Source organism: Mirounga leonina, unplaced genomic scaffold (assembly GCF_011800145.1).
Source record: "Mirounga leonina isolate KUSES-001 unplaced genomic scaffold, KU_Mleo_1.0 Mir_207233, whole genome shotgun sequence".
NCBI classification, from domain to species: Eukaryota; Metazoa; Chordata; class Mammalia; order Carnivora; family Phocidae; genus Mirounga; species Mirounga leonina.
The window spans coordinates 1-17,171 of record NW_023270519.1 but is presented as its reverse complement, the minus strand read 5'-3'; the positions used below and the strand labels follow the sequence as shown (position 1 = coordinate 17,171).

At 36.7% G+C, this 17,171-nt stretch overlaps 1 protein-coding gene across 1 annotated transcript; it reads right to left on the bottom strand.

Moving 5' to 3' along the window:
* Positions 1-1,306: 1,306 nt before the first annotated feature.
* On the bottom strand, positions 1,307-17,045 carry LOC118026168 (ATP-dependent zinc metalloprotease YME1L1-like). The gene is made up of 11 exons (XM_035028913.1): positions 16,760-17,045; positions 12,453-12,543; positions 8,678-8,830; positions 7,976-8,108; positions 6,786-6,848; positions 5,672-5,784; positions 4,096-4,251; positions 3,397-3,548; positions 2,614-2,740; positions 2,447-2,520; positions 1,307-1,393 (listed from the first exon to the last, which is right to left on the bottom strand). Exons 1-11 carry the CDS (start codon positions 16,877-16,879, stop codon positions 1,358-1,360), a joined length of 1,218 nt encoding a protein of 405 aa, XP_034884804.1. The 5' UTR covers positions 16,880-17,045; the 3' UTR covers positions 1,307-1,357.
* Between the last annotated feature and the right edge of the window lie 126 nt (positions 17,046-17,171).

Below are 17,171 nucleotides of genomic sequence, written 5' to 3'. Positions count from 1 at the left end.
GGAGACTCCTGAGCCCTCAAGTGGCAGCTATTGATTCTTATCCCAGATATTTCAGGGTAAAGAGGTGAACTCTTTGTTCCCCTCACCGCTGACAGACCATTACTATGCTTCCATAAAGCACGATTCCTTTGAAGTTTACACCATCTGACTAGCCCTATTCAACATCCTTGATTTTGCAATCTACTACCCTAATTACAGTTCTCATTCACTAGACTTTCTGGAATTTAGCTCTGTCTTTTCCATTCCAAGACCTGCCTTCATGCACATCCAAATGGAATGCACATATCGAACCTCTGCACTAAGCACCAGGTCCACGTAGCTCCCTCAACTTGAAATCTTCACTAAGACACCTCAAATTCAGGAGCACCTGGGTGGCTCAGTTGGTTAAGCGTCTGCCTTCAGCTCAGGTCATGATCCCAGAGTCCAGAGATCAAACCCCACGTCAGAATCCCTGCTCAGCAGGCAGTCTGCTTCTCCCTCTGCCCCTCACCCACCCCACTCATGCTCGCTCTCTCGTTCTCTCTCTCAAATAAACAAATAAAATTAAAAAAAAAAAGACACCTCAAATTCAATATGTATAAAATTCAGCTCATAATCTACATACTTCCCCACCTTAGGCCATCATCAGTGTTTTCTCAGTAAATGGCACACACAACTATACAGCTGCATGAGGCAGAAACAGCTTTGTATTTAATTTAGCTGCTCTCTCACCCAAACATCAAAAAGGCATTTTGATTCCACTAGATCAGTATCTCTTGAACGCATTTTCTCAATTTCTACACTCACTGCCCTAATCCAAGCATCTGCTGTACCATGAGGAGACTCCACAGTAACTACCAACTGATCTCACTGAGTCTATGCTCACATATTCTGTACTGCACACTGCAATCAAAAAGACTTTTGTTTTCAAAGAACTTTGTGCTTCATTCTCAGCACATGCAGGCAGCTAGGCACAAAGCAAATAATATTTGTTGAATAAAATATATGTCAGAGTGAAAAACCAATAAAGACTCAAATAATCAATATCCCCTATTCTAACAACTCTATGGTTTTACAGCTTAAGTAGAATACTTATAATTACTGATATTAACTGTTCCTAGCCTATAGCCAGAATAAAATATTCAGTCTATGACCAGAGGCTCCCAAACAACATATTGAAATCATGGTTTCAATGGTGCACTTACTCTCTTTATTATACATAGTGACATTTCTAAACAGGGGATAACCATTATCTTCTGGTAGTACCTAACTATTGAGGCACATTATGACCAGACAAATAAATAAGCATATAAAAATATGATCATTACCCTTAGAAGGATTCTAATTTCTTGTTCAATAGCAGATTGAGTTTCTGGACTCAGTTCCCAGTATCACTGTAGGTCATAACTCCAAGCTAAAACAAACGAAAAGAAATTGAACAGAAAAACCCTAAACCACTAATAAATGTAACAGAGGAAGTACTATCCTATACTTAAGGAAACATCATGGGGACAAGGAAGAAATTCAATATAAAAACACCCTTGACGGGCGCCTGGGTGGCTCAGTCGGTTAGGTGACTGCCTTCGGCTCAGGTCATGATCCTGGAGTCCCGAGATCGAGTCCCGCATCGGGCTCCCTGCTTGGTGGGGAGTCTGCTTCTCCCTCTGACCCTCCTCCCTCTCATGGTCTCTGTCTCTCATTCTCTCTCACAAATAAATAAATAAAATCTTTAAAAAAAAAACAACAAAACACCCTTGAGGGCAAAGAAATTTCATCATTCTTCTGAAAGTATAAGACTAAAATTAAAAATATAAGAGAAAAAATTTAAAATAATAAGTATGGCTCTGAGTACCTTCTTCGAAAACCTTTACAGCTATTCCAAATCCAGAAATCCACAATGTAATGTATTAGAAATGACTCATGAAGCCACAGTGATAATGTAGGAGAGTGAAATATGTGGAAAGGGTAAAGTAAGCAAGCTCAGCAAATAGGTGTTTTATGTCATAAGAACAGAAAATAGAATATCTTATCATTTGCTTAACTCATGAGATACTGTTATTGTCCAAGCAGCCAGAATGGAAAGTGAATACTATATGTTATTACTCAAAAAAACAAAAACAGTTTAGTTTAGAATAAGCTGTGACAAATCTACTTGAAATGAGACGGGCGGGGGGGAAATAAGTGTTACCAGTCTATAATGAGAACCCTCTCTCATAGGGCGCCTGGGTAGCTCAGTTATTTAAGCGACTGCCTTCGGCTCAGGTCATGGTCCCAGAGTCCCGGGACTGAAGTCCTGCATCGGGTTCCCTGCTCCCTCTGACCCTCCCCCGTCTCGTGCTTTCTCTCTCTCTCGCTCGCTCTCTCTCAAATAAAATCTTAAAAAAAAAAAAAAAGAACCCTCTCTCATAAACAGACACTTGGCAAATCATCATTTGATACATGAGGAAGGGTTAAAATTAGCTATTACCTTTTCACTCATTCCAAATTTGGTAACCATCCACTTTGCTATTTTAGTTGCATTATCAAAATCACTGGAAGCACCTAAAATTTTAAAATATACATAGAACTCAATTTTTTAAAGTATTTTTAAATCAGCAAGCACAATTTGAACTAAAGCCATTCTTTACAGCCAACCTGTTGTGATATGGTCAGTTCCAAATATAAGCTCCTCAGCTACTCTTCCTCCCATACTAACGTCCATCTGGGCAAGCAACTGAGCTCTAGTTTCATTCCATCTGTCATTCTCAGGCAAAAGGGACACCTAGACAATTGAAAACAAAGAAAAACTTCAGACACAGTTTGAAATACCTATATTAATAATCAGAATTATCATTTGGCTCTTGCTATAGTACTTAATATCATGATGCTGACAGCTCAAAAAAATTGAGTAGAGATGGTCTCAGGCGACTAATGACAAAACTGGCAATATACAAAATAAGAAAAATTCTTTATAAGGCAAAAGTTCATTTTATATGTAATACGTATATGATGCTGCAAGAGGATGGACTTATACCCAGGTGCACAAAAATGCTTAAAATGTCTATCATTAGAAAGGTATGAAAATGAAACTTGTACTCGATAAGAAAAATCTTAGAAAAACTACGGAACCACTGACATAGTTTCTTTGTGGAGGGAAAAGAGCAATTACCTATTTAAGAATGATACTTTGTTGTCATTCCAGATTTAAATTTCATAACGTAAATATATAATATTTGAAATATTAGTATTCTTTATTAGCAGATGTTTCACCAGTATCTCTGATTTCACAATGGTTCAGAAGGTTAAAGAAGAAAGTTCTCAGCAAACTTAGGAATTAGTTGAATTTTCTTTTTAATTATTTTCATCAATAATTTCCTACGTAAGTTTTTGGAGAGTGTTACTTGAAAGAAAAGAAAAAAAAAAATACAAGATACTTACATGTCCAAGTGTTGGCCCTCGTGGCATGATTGTAGCTTTGTTGATAGGCATTGCATCTTTAGTATAATATGCAATAATAGCATGACCAGATTCATGATATGCTGTGATGGTTTTGTTTTTGTTATCAATTTCCACACTTCTACGTTCAGGCCCTAAGGATAAAAATTTAACTGAATAAAATTATTCTGTTAGGAAAGTATATTTAGATGAATGAAACCCACTTGCCTTTAAGTAATTCTTAGGGTGACATGACTTAATATCATTAACAAATATTTTAAACCACAATAACTTGACAAATGACAACCAAAATTGTAAGAGCTGTCATCTTACTCCTTACTATCAACAAGGAAAAAGTTTAATTCTATTTCCAGAAAATAAATTTAAAGAAGAAATGTCATAACTAACCTGTTCTGAAGCCAATTCAAGATTTAAATCAAATACTGAAAATTAGTAAAATTATTCTTTTATCAGCAATATCAGACAAGAGGAAACACATGGGCACCCCTGCCCCCAAAGAGTATAATCATACAAACTATATTTGTTCTGTAAGAGGCCCAACTGTGTGGCTATTTTTGAGTATGTGTTTTCTTACTCCTGTACCTTTCTTTTTTATAACCTTTTTCTCAAAAAGAATTTATTCTTTAACATAATGAACAGTGTTAAGACAGGGAAAAAGAAAAAAGGGGAGAGAAAACCTACCCATTAGAATTTTATCTTTGGAAAACTCTAGTTCCTTCATGGTAACCATTTCTTTTCCATCAACAGCTGCCTTTAATGCAGCCTGGTTCACAAGATTCTCCAACTCTGCTCCAGAAAAGCCAACAGTACCTCGAGCTATAATTTCTGGATCAACAGCTACACAGACAAACACAATATTAAAATTCCAGAACAACTCTTCAGAAACAACTCGCATTCCAAAAGAAAAAAGAAAACAGCTATCCTGAACTAGAACTTAAAATATTTATTTCACTGTAACTATAAAATAAACTTATTTTTCTAGAGGAAAAAGCCAAAATTGCCATTAAATATATCATTAAAACTACCAGTGGGACAAATCACAGAAGTTCTTAACTTTGTGGAAAAAAAAAAACAAAGAAATTCAGAGTTGCCAGACCTTCAAATTATAACCTAAATTGTTACTAGCCTAAGCACAAACTGAAAATGTATACTCAGACAACAGTTTATTGGGGCACCTGGGTGGCTCAGTCGTTAAGCGTCTGCCTTTGGCTCAGGTCATGATCCCAGGGTCCTGGGATCGAGCCCCACATCGGACTCCCTGCTCAGCGGGAGGCCTGCTTCTCCCTCTCCCACTCCCCCTGCTTGTGTTCCTGCTCTTGCTGTCTCTCTCTGTCAAATAAATAAATAAAATCTTTAAAAAAAAAAAAGACATTTTGTTTTCTGAATTTCATCTTGAAATACTTTATACATAAGTATTCAGTATTTTATGTACATTTATAAAAGCTCCCATTATAAGAAACATATCTGGTTTTACAAATTGATTCACCTATCTTTGAAAATACTGCAGCTTAATAGCTGCATTTATTACTTAAGTGGGTCCATAATATTTTCATGTGTTTTGTTTTACAGTTTGCTTCTTTTGGGCCCAAAGTGATTATATGTGTTTTTTCTACTATTACATTCATCTTAAAAACAGTTATATATATATTTATCTTCAAGTATTATTTATCTAAATAATCTAAAGAAAACAGTCTTTTTTCTTTTAAGATTTTATTTATTTATTTGAGAGAGTGAGTGAGAAAGAGAACATGAACAGGGGCAGCGGGAAATGGAGAATCAGACTCCCCTGCTGAGCAGAAAATCCTATTCAGGGCTCAATCCCAGGACCCTGGGATTACGACCTGAGCCAAAGGCAGCTGCTTAACAGACTGAGCCACCCAAGTGCCCCAAGAAATAAACTTTTTAAAAAGGACATATAAGGGGAGCCTGGGTGGCTCAGTTGTTAAGCGTCTGCCTTTGGCTCAGGTCATGATCCCAAGGTCCTGGGATCGAGCCCCGCATCGGGCTCCCTGCTCTGTGGGAAGCCTGCTTCTCCTTCTCCCACTCCCCCTGCTTGTGTTCCCTCTCTCGCTGTGTCTCTCTCTGTCAAATAAATAAATAAAATCTTTAAAAAAAGGACATATAAACGGAGAGAAAAAAAGGACATATAAAAAACTGGTCTTTTGAGACATTTGTCAAGTAACCACAAACAGGGCAGAATGAAATATTACCATTTTATAAAGATAATAATAAACTTTATTACTGGAATCAGACTTACACTGATCAAACTTTATTTTATTGAGATACCATTTCAAAATTTCTGTTCGACCTTTTACATCTGGTCTTGGAACTGTAACCTGCATGTCAAAACGACCAGGACGTATTAAGGCACTAAAGGGAGAAGAAGAAAATATAAATTAATAATCTGAGTACACTGAAGGTCAAATTAAATAGGACTGACACTCTAAAGTCAAGATGGAAGGATAATGGCAACCAGAGGTGAGACTGGAGTTTTGGTTTTTATTTTAATTCCAGGACAGTTAATATACAGTGCTGTATTAGTTTCAGGTATACAATATAGTGATTCAACAATTCCACACATCACCCAGTGCTCATCACAACAGGTGCACTCCCTAATCCCCATCACCTATTTCACCCTAGATTGGAGTTTTGAACATAAATATTCAGATAACTCCTTGTAAAACATGACTCAAGTAACAGTTTCAATAACCAGAAGGCAGAACAAAGGTTGACAGAGAGAGGTAATACACAACCCTCAAAAACAAAAACACGCAAGCCAGTCACTCAAGGAAAAATAATTCTAGAGCAGTCTATTATGAGAGCTACACTGTGATAGCTTCCTATCACAACTGCTGTAAGTACAGAATGTTAAACTACAGACTTAGGCAAAGATAAAACTATTAGATCAAATTAAAATATGAGTAACTTCTATGATAAAATCAAAAATTTAAAACTCTAATAAATTTTATTTTAAAAATGCTCTCCACCACCCCCAAATTCTGTGATATAAAGTTGTCAGAAGATTAATGACTTTACTGAAATTTAAATCACGTATCACAGAATCTCAAGTAGATAATCCAGTGGTTTTTAATATATTCAAAGTTGTGCAATTATCAACAATCTAACTCAAGAATATTTTTATTCCCCCACCCCAAAAGAAACCCCACAGCCACCAACAGTCACTACTCTCCATTCTTCCCACCCTCTGGCAACCACTAATCTACTTTCTGTTGCCACCGATTTGCTTATTCTGGACATTTCATATAAAAAGAATCATATGTGATGTTTTGTGATGAGCTTCTTTCTCTTTTAAAGTTCATCCATGGTTCAGTATGCATCAGTACTTGTCAAAAAAGTCTTTTAATACGTACTTATCTAATGCCTCTGGGAAGTTTGTGGCTCCTATTATGATAACTCCTTCATTGGGTTTAAAACTATTAAAAAAGAAAAAAAGTAACGTTTCACTGAACATTAAGAGTACACATATAGAAATGCTCTACACAAAACTGTTTATCATTAAACTTAGTAACAGCAAAGAAGAGGGACTGATCTTTTTTATACCCAAAGTGATAAGACATCTCTATTATTTTTTAAAAGGAACAAATGTTATTAGGCCAGTACACTTCAATAAAAATGCTAATAATAAGTCACAAAGTCATCTATGATTACATGCCTTCACGGTATTTGTTCTACTTAGGAAGACATGACCTGACAGGAAAGGCTTGGGTAGGGGTGCCTGGGTGGCTCAGTCGTTAAGCATCTGCCTTCGGCTCAGGTCATGATCTCAGGGTCCTGGGATCGAGCCCCGCATCGGGCTTCCTGCTCGGCGGGGAGCCTGCTTCTCCCTCTCCCACTCCCCCTGCTTGTGTTCCTTCTCTGGCTGTGTCTCTCTCTGTCAAATAAATAAATAAAATCTTAAAAAAAAAAAAAAAAAGAAAAGGCTTGGGTACCTGACTCATTTGTGAAAAATTATTCTCAAGTTTACCAATTCAAATTATTTCCTCCTAGACTTCCTGTTTGGTTCCAAAATGTCTTATATGGTTTTAAGAAGTTTTTCCTTCTTTCAAAGCAATCCCACATCTTGCTCTTTATATTATAAAAACTGATACAAACTTTTAATCTACCACAACACTAATACCTAGTCACAAATTGTGTAGGAACCAGCATACACTCTTTACATCTCCAAATAGACTAGTATTCTCAACTGGAATCATCACTTTCCTGTCATCATACAATTAATGAAAAAAAGGTATAGAGATCACCAATTAAGAAGAGTTGATATGTCAATCACTCCATTAGTAATGCAAAGAACACAATACAGAGAATACAGCTTGTCTTGACTTCTTGCACAGGGACTACTCTGTTGCCTACATTTTTTTTATTTCTTTCTCTTTAAGATTTTATTTTTAAGAAATCTCTATACCCCATGTGGGGCTCAAACACACAACTACGAGATCAAGAGCTGCATGCTCCACTGACTGAGCCAGCCAGACACCCCGCTATTTCTCGAATGTTACCAAATATATCACCATATACCAAAGACAGAGGACGATTCAATTACCCATCCATTTCAGCAAGAAGTTGATTTATAGTCTGCCTTGAATATGGGTGCATTGGAGACTCAATTCGCTTCCCACCAACAGAATCTAATTCATCAATAAATATAACACAGGGAGCATTTGCTTTTGCTTCCCCTAGGAAAAGAGAAAAGATTCAAGTAAGTTTAATGAAATCAATACTTTTTGAACAAAATCATGTAAGTATTAAAAACCTGTAAGCCTGTCAAAAGCCAACAGAAGACATTCATTAAGGAGAAAATACACAAAAGGAGATCTTTCTTTCTTTTAAAACTGATATAAGAACAGTAGCCTCGGGAAAAAAAACTGTACCATAGAAAATGATATATAATAAAAACTGAGTATTCATTCTTCCACTGTACAAACCATATACAATCAGACTGGAGGCTAATTATTCTTTAATTACATGCTATTGAATTGATGAATAAGATAAAAAGGATAACAACAACAACAAAAAAAACCCAGCTTTTCAACAGGCCCCAACCTCATCTAACACTTCTAGCTCTTCTATTTGGGGAAAAAGCACGGTTCTGTTTTAGCTCACACATTAAATTACCTAAAACCAAAACCCCACAATGGCTAGGTCAGCTATCAGTCATAATCAAGTAGCAAATAAAAGGTAAGAAGCCCTCTTTCCCTTAAATTAACAAAATTTCGTATTATATGAGAGATACATTAAAACATACTAAATAGATTTCTGATACGGCTGGCTCCCACACCCACAAACATTTCATCAAATTCTGATCCAGAAGCATAATAAAAAGGAACATCAGCTTCTCCAGCCACAGCTCGAGCAAGAAGTGTCTTCCCTGTCCCTGGTGGTCCAACTAAAAGTATTCCTAAAAGAAAAAATAAATAGAATGGGTCAAATTAAAAAATAAAAATAAACCCTGATGTGAACCTATAAAAGTTATTAATTAATGTATATATAGTTTTGAGGTTGAAGGCACATGACCAATATTTTGAAACAAAACATACGTCTCTAGTAATGATTCACTTCAGGATCTTCAAAACTAATTTTTCTCTACCATTTCTATCTTGAGCGAATGGAATATAATAAACTTATTTATCACTAAACAAGATAAAACTCACATAAACACAGATTAAGAGATTAAACAACCAAATGTGACACATGAACCCTTGACTTGATGCTCTTCCATAAAAAACATTTAAGAAATTCTAGGGACATCTGATGCAAATTTGAAAAAATACTGGAGTACAAGATATTAAGGAAATAGTATTTAGTTTTATTTGGTAGGATAAATTATTCTCTTTAGGATAATGTCCTTAGTCTTACGTGATACACAGCAAAGTATTTAGATGTATAAAGTAATTAATGTCTACAGCTTTGTAACTATTCCATATGTTTGAAAATCTTCCTAACAGCAGTATGTTTTTCGTAAGTGGGAATAACAGAATTCTCTGGTTTCCACAACTTTTCATTTTTCATGTAAAAAAAAACTGTATTAATGCTATATTTTAACATAAAACTCTTTTTAAAGGAAAGTTGCTGAAAAATACCCTTAAGACTATCCTCTTGTATTGCCATGTTACTGTTACTCTTAGCTGGTTTAAATCATCATATCAATTTCAGTAGGATCTATTTTGGTACCTGAGAATTTTCCCACAATTTTATAAAATATCCCTTGTGATTAGAAAAAGTGTAACTACTTTATGACTTTAAACGTGTTCTTTATGATGTTATAGTATTGACTTTAATAAATGAATCTCAAATTAGCAGAGATTCATGCAAACATTTTTATATACTGCTGAACACTGTCAGTAGAGATAGTGGGCAGCATAAAAACAAACCTTAAATATGAATCCCCCCTTTAACTCACCAATTCCATTTCTAGAATTGGAATCTAGAATAATAATAAATAAATGAGTAAATATAGAATTTATTCTAAGGAGATAATTAAGCATGTGGGCAAAGCCTTGAGATATTAAGATGATTATCACAGTGCTGATTTTATTATTTTAATTAAAAACTGTTTTAGTTGATACACAGTTACATTAATTTCAGATGTACAACATAGTGATTTGACAAGTTTATACATTATGCTGTGCTCACCACAAGTGTTTAGCTACCATCTGTCACCATACAATACTATTACAGTATCACTGACTATATTTCCTATGCCTTTTATTCCTCTGACTTACCCATTCGACAACTGGAAGCATGTTTCTCCCTTTCCCCTTCACCCATTTTGCCCAGCCCTCACATTGCTAATTTTAAGAGTAAAACATTGGAAACCATAAAAGTTTAATATAAGTGGTTAAAGTATAGTACAATCCTACGGTACAAGGACACCACAAAGTCATTACAATCTTGTACCCAGTTCCAGCATATGGTTTTCCCTCACACCCACAAACAGTTCTCCAACACCAGATGGGCATCTTAATATTCAACTCAATTCTGATGCTACCTACCTGGAGATAGCATCAAATACTGTAAGTTAAGGACTTGGTCCCAAAAGACGGCCTCTATCCCCAACCCTCACCATGTCATCTGCAAGACCAGGTTGTTACCTGTGCTTCTGACTGACAGATCATAGACAGGAGGTTCCAGGGACCCCTTCCTTGGATTTGATTAATTTGCTAGAATAGCTCAAAGAACTCAGAGAAACATTCTACTTACTCGATTACTGGTTTATTATAGAAGGATACAATTCAGGAACAGTCAGTCAGATGGAAGAGATGCATAGGGCAAGGAAAGGGAAAAGGATTGCTGAGCTGCTATGCCCTCTCTGGATATGCCACTCTTCCCACATCTCCACATGTTCACCAACCTAGAAGCTCTCTGAATCCTATCCTTTTGGGTTTTAGTGGAGGCCTCATTACATAGGCATGGCTGACTCAGCCTCCAGCCACTCTCCCCTCCTAGTCAGGAGGGTAAGACTGAAAGTTCCAGCCCTCTAATCACATGGCTGATTCTCCTGGCAACCAGCTCCTAACCTTAGGTGTGTTCTAAAAGTCGCCTCATCAACACAACAGAAGACAAATCTATTGCTGTCATCACCATGAAACTACAAGAACGGGACTAACACTAAATATATATTTCTTATTATAAATCACAAGAGTCATTAAAAATCATATTAACTGTGAGAAAACATGAGACAAAGGCAAACCGAGGAACATTCCACAAATTAGTATGTATTCTGCACAATTTTTAAGGTCATGAAAGATCCACACACACTCCCATAAGAAAAGGCTGAGGAGGTGAGCCTGGGTGGCTCAGTCAGTTAAACATCTGACTTCGGCTCAGATCACGATAAGGTCGTTAAGATTGAGCCCCACGTGGGGCTCCACACTCAGTGTCTGCTTTAGATTCTCTCTCCTCCTGCCCTCCCCCAGACCAACTCCTGTGCTTGCATGTGTGCTCACTCTCTCACATAAATAAATAGACAGCCAGCCAGCTAGCTAGACAGACAGACAGAAAGACAGGCAGGCTGAGGAATTTTTTCAGGTTAAAAGAAAAATCTAAGGGTGCCTGGGTGGCTCAGTAGGTTAGGCAGCCAACCCTTGATTCTGGCTCAGGTCATGCTCTCAGGCTCCTGGGATTGAGCCCCATGGCTGCTCTGCACTCAGGAGGGAGTTTGCTTGAGGATTCTCTCTCTCCCTCTGCTCCTCCCCCCACCTGCTCTACCTCTCTCTCTCTTTCTCTAAAACAAATTGATTTAAAAAAAAAGATTAAAGAAAAATCTAAATGTGTAAACCTGGATTGAGTCTAAACCTGGGGTTGGGGGTGGGGGATGGGAGGACCCCACTACAAAAGATATTATTAAGAGAAATGCAGAAATTTGAATATAACTGAATTTCATCATAGTTCTGAAACCATGTTAAATTTCCTCATTTTAATAACTATGTTGGAGTTACATAATAGAATTTCTTATTTATAGGAAATACATAATGAGGTATTTGGGGTTAAAGGAGCATGATATCTACAATTTACTCTTAAACAGTTTAAAAATACATTTATGTAGCAGCGCCTGGGTGGCTCAGTCGTTAGGCATCTGCCTTCAGCTCAGGTCATGATCCCAGGATCCTAGGATCGAGCCCCACCTCGGGCTCCCTGCTCAGTAGGAAGCCTGCTTCTCCCTCTCCCACTCCCCTGCTTGTGTTCCCTCTCTCGCTGTGTCTCTGTCAAATAAATAAAATCTTAAAAAAAAAATACATTTATGTAAAGAAAGTGAGCAAATGGGACAAAGTGCTAAAAAACTATTGAGTTTTGTTAAGAGTACAGAGAGTTCTCTGCACTATTCTCACAACTGAAATTGTTAACAAAACTCAAAATCCCCTTCCCCTCAAAAAAGGTTATACAACGTTCAGAATGAAGACTTATTTGTAAAATAGCAATTAAGAACTAAACTTTAAGCTTTTAAATTGGTAAAGATTAAATTAGTAATGGATTACAGTATTTTTTTGACGTCAAGTCATGGTAAAGGGAAGATATCTTACCTTTTGGAAGTTTACCTCCAAGCACGGTAAATTTTTGTGGATTTTTCAGGAATTCAACAACCTCCTGTAATTCTTGTTTAGCTTCCTCCACCTAAAGTGATATAATTTATCAAACAATTTTAAGTAATGATTAGATTATCAAGGCCTCCTCTTTGAAAATAGTAAATTTAACTGGAAATTAACTTGAAGGCTCCCTTATCAATGCACACACAAAAGGGATTTCACCCAACTCTTTTTGCCAATTATGAGGTCTCCTTACATATCTCAACAAAAAACATTAACTTCTTACATTTTTTTTTTAAGATTTTATTTATTTATTTGACAGAAAGAGACACAGCGAGAGAGGGAACACAAGCAGGGGGAGTGGGAGAGGGGGAAGCAGGTCTCCCGCAGAGCAGGGAGCCCGATGCGGGGCTCGATCCCAGGACTCTGGGATCCTGACCCGAGCCGAAGGCAGACGCTTAATGACTGAGCCACCCAGGTGCCCCAACTTCTTACATTTTCAAGTAGTGCTTCCCCCAGTTAACAAGGACTTATATTCACAACTCTAGTTGAATGTGTCAGCGGCATTTGGTATAAACAGAAAGACTCACCTACCAAGTTTCAAATCCAGAACTTTTGACCTGGTTTATAAGCTTCAAAGGGCAAATTATGTGAGCTTAATACATATCAATGAAAAGGGAGTCTGTGTTTAAGTTATAACATTAATTTATGATTAATTATTAGACTATTTTCATTATAAGGAATTACCACTAGATTATAAATGACTTAGTTCCTTACAAATGCCAAAGGGTGGAGACTAAAATTAAGCCAAAGTGCACTGATACTGCTTTGTAAATGGTTCTGGCAAAAAATGTTCAAAAGATTTAATCCCCCAAATACAAAAACCATGTAGAATTAAGGTCTCTCGCAAGAATAAAGCCCAATCTGGTCAAGAAAGATGGCATGTAGAGTATTAGCTCAACTTTAAAAACTCTGATATAAGATTAAGAAAGCTGCCTATCAGGGGTGCCTGGGCGGCTCAGTTGGTTAAGCGTCTGCTTTCGGCTCAGGTCATAATCTCAGGGTCCCTGGATATCAGGCCCTCCACTCAGTGGCAGATCTGCTTCTCCCTCTCCCTCTATGATCTCTCTCTCTCAAATAAATAAAAATCTTAAAAAAAAAAAAAAGCTGCCTATCAGAAATTAGTTAGCATACAACCAGAAGTAACAAATACAAGTACCTAGAGCCAGAATGATATCAAAGATGAGTGCAGAAGACCAGATATAAAATAACAGTGGTGGCAGTATGCTGAACTGGAAAGCAAAGACCCTTAGAGAGGACAAACCACCATGACTTGGCTCTACCACAGAATATAGACCTAGTGTTCTAGACTTCAATTTTTCAAGAAAAAAACAGACATTAAAAATGTTAGCTATCAATTTAAATTAAAAGCACATTTATGTGTGTACTTTCATGTATTTATTTTGAATTACACTGGCCTAATCATACATTTGTAGCCAATTTGCAACCCTACATTAGACAACTTTAAATAGTTCTCAGTGGGAAAAAAAGAACTCAAGTACATTGGTCAGGGTTAAAAAGAAACTACCTGACAAGAAGTGTACTAAAACATGAAACATCTCTGGGCTGAAGGGCATTATTAAAATCTAGAATTAAACTCATGACTCTCTTAGATTCCTAGATAATTTTCTAGGACGATTTCTAGGAAGTATACAATCATTAAAGAGTAAACAGTTTTTTAAATTAGGCTTAGAATAGTCTTTGAAAGTTATTGATTACATTATTAAAACTTAATAAAATGTTTGTAAAGTTAACAGTTGTAAGTAAAGCTCTGTCCACTCCTAAGCACAAATGCGTACATATGTTCACCAAGAAACGTAAAAAAAATTCACAATAGCACTCTTTAGGCCAAAACTAGGAACAACCCAATTTCTACCTAATGTGGAATATACAATATTGTGATATTCATAGAATACTATGCAATGGGAATGAATGAAGTACAACTTTATGTAAAAACATGGATGGATCTCACAAACATCATGTTGAGTGAAAGAAGCCATATACAGTATGTAAAATTCAAAAGCAGGCCAAATTAATGTATGTTATGAGACAGAACAACGATTATGCTTGCAGTGGGAAAAAGGGACACTAGGAAGTTTCTGGTAATATTTTATTTCCTGAGCTGGGTGCCAATAATAGACTGAGTTCACTGTGTGAAAATTTATTAAGGTATAGATTTGTGATTTGTGCAGTTTTGTGTGAATGCTAAGCTTCAATAAAATTTATGTTTATAAAGAGATTTGGGGGGCACCTGGGTGGCTCCTGGGATCGAACCCCACATTGGGCTCCCTGCTCAGCGGGATTCAGCTTCTCCCTCTCCCTCTGCCCCTCCCCCACTCGTGCTTGCTCTCTCTCTCAAATAAATAAAAATCTTTAAAAATATATATGTATATACATATAAAAGAGATTTGGCTCTTTATCTATTAAAATAAGCTTTTTAAACATTCAAAGATACCCATATACTAAAAGAAGGCCAAAGTACATTTGGTCAAGGTAACAAATAACTTTCCATTGGAGGAAAAGGAAAACAAATTAGCTGTCACCTACTAATCAAACTACATTTTCTCTGCCCAAACTCTGTGTCAGGAAAATTACCAATTGAGGTATATAAAATCTATACAGGAAAATAGAGTTTAGGGAACAAGGCAATGAATAAAGTTATAAAAGCCCTTATTAGTATTTTTATGGCAGCTATATATAAAATTATTCCTACATAACCAGAAATTCTAGGCAAGGAAATGACATTCCAATACTAGCTCTTTAAGATTTGGTAAAACTGATCACAGGTACCACCTACTGGCATACCTATTTTAGTAAATGTTATAAATTACTTTGGTGTACATAAATTTAGATTTTATAGCAATGAGAGCAATATAAAATTATAACAGTAATTATATTTGTTTAGATTAGCACAGGAAACTGTGACAATCTAAAAACTTTGTGATGTCCCCATTTCTAGTATTATCAGCATGTCTTCTTTAGCTTCGTAATCAGAACTGGACTCATTCCAAAAGAAGTGTAGTATATTGAGTAACTGAAGTATATACATTGCAGGGAGAAAGTAAGAATGCCTTGCTGACCATAATCTCAGCACAGGTTCAATGTAGAGCAGGCTGACTGCACATCTTAAACAAAATGGGAAGAGCCCTCTGCACTAATGAGTCAAGTTTTCAAATACTCACTGCACTAACCTCTTCCCCAATTATTCTCTTTCTGCAACTCCAAGAGGGTTCACAGCTGTTTAAATTGCAAAGGGAAGGGAAGGAATACTTGGTATAAAACTATCATAGTGACCCCTGATACTTAATTCCCTAATAGTCGAGGCTGTGAAAAATATTTATGCATAGATAGGGAAGTGTGTGGAAAAAGGAAGAGCTCTCAGTCTATTCTATATTAAAGTGGCCTTTTTATTGGTCGGCAAACAAGTCAGGCACATTAACTCTTCAGGATCTTTTTCTCTCTTTCTCTGGCTAGAAGTGTTCTTTGCTCAAATACATGCATGGTTTAGGCACACCTGGCTGCCTCAGTCAGTAAAGCATGTGATTCTTGATCACAGGGTTGTAAGTTCGAGCCTCACATTGGGTGTACAGATTACTTAAAAATAAAATCTTATAAAAAAAGATACATGCATGGTTTACCCCATCATCTTCAAATCTTCACTCAAATGTCACCTTCTCAATCAAACATACACTGAATATCCCCATTTAAAACTGTGACCTTTCTCTCAAAACTCCCAATCCTCTTTATGCTGCTCCGTCTTTCTCCCATCACTTTTGAACATACTCTAGTATTTCCTTATATACAATATCATGGTCTAGTTTCTGTTAGAACTAAAAATCCATGACAGCAGAGATTTATTTATTCTATCCCAGTATCTAAAAGAGGTCTGGAGAATATGCGGTGAAGCTAAAAGGTCCAAGGTTCTAATCATGGCTTGGTCTGTTCTAGTGTCCATCCCCGATTCAGAAGCCCACCCAGAGTGGCCTCAGTACAAAAGACAGTGCTATCACCCAGGAAATTCCTAGGGACTTAGAAGCCCTGTGTTAGACATCAGGATCAAAGACCAAACTATAGAACCAAAGATGCACCCAATACTCTTGTCACTTAGGGAATTACAAGAGTTTTAGCGCCTGGAACTGGAGGTAGAGACAAATATGTATTTATTTTCTATTTTACACCTTTAAAATCAAATACTGGCCTTACATAATTAGATAATGGAGAGTAGGGTAAATTTTTTAACTTACTCCTTTAACATGTTCAAAGGTGACATTTTTCATCTGGACAGGATCTACTGCAGAATCAAGCCCCGTTGTTGTCCGGAAGCGGACTAAAGAAGAAAAAAAAGAAATGTTTATATATTTCATAGATTCATAAAATTCCAACCACCTTATTATTCAGAGGTAAGAAAGTAGAGAAAAAAAATAATATATTTAAGTATTACATACATACATTCATAGTGAAGTAACAGAAAGTACATCTTCTGGATTTCTAGACCATGTTCAAGGAATAAATGACTCACATTAAAATGACATCTTTATACCTTCCAATTAAAATGAAAAATTGGGGCGCCTGGGTGGCTCAGTTGGTTAAGCGACTGCCTTCGGCTCAGGTCATGATCCCGGAGTCCCGGGATCGAGTCCCGCATCGGGCTCCCTG

Excerpts from the sequence above, each read along its gene's own strand:
- LOC118026168 (XM_035028913.1), bottom strand. The coding sequence starts at position 16,879 with ATGAAATATATAAACATTTCTTTTTTTTCTTCTTTAGTCCGCTTCCGG. Across the intron at positions 6,849-7,975 it reads CTTCTTGCTGAAATGGATGG|TTTTAAACCCAATGAAGGAG; the intron begins GTAATTGAATCG and ends CTTTTTTAATAG. Across the intron at positions 5,785-6,785 it reads TTCCCAGAGGCATTAGATAA|TGCCTTAATACGTCCTGGTC; the intron begins GTACGTATTAAA and ends TTCTCCCTTTAG.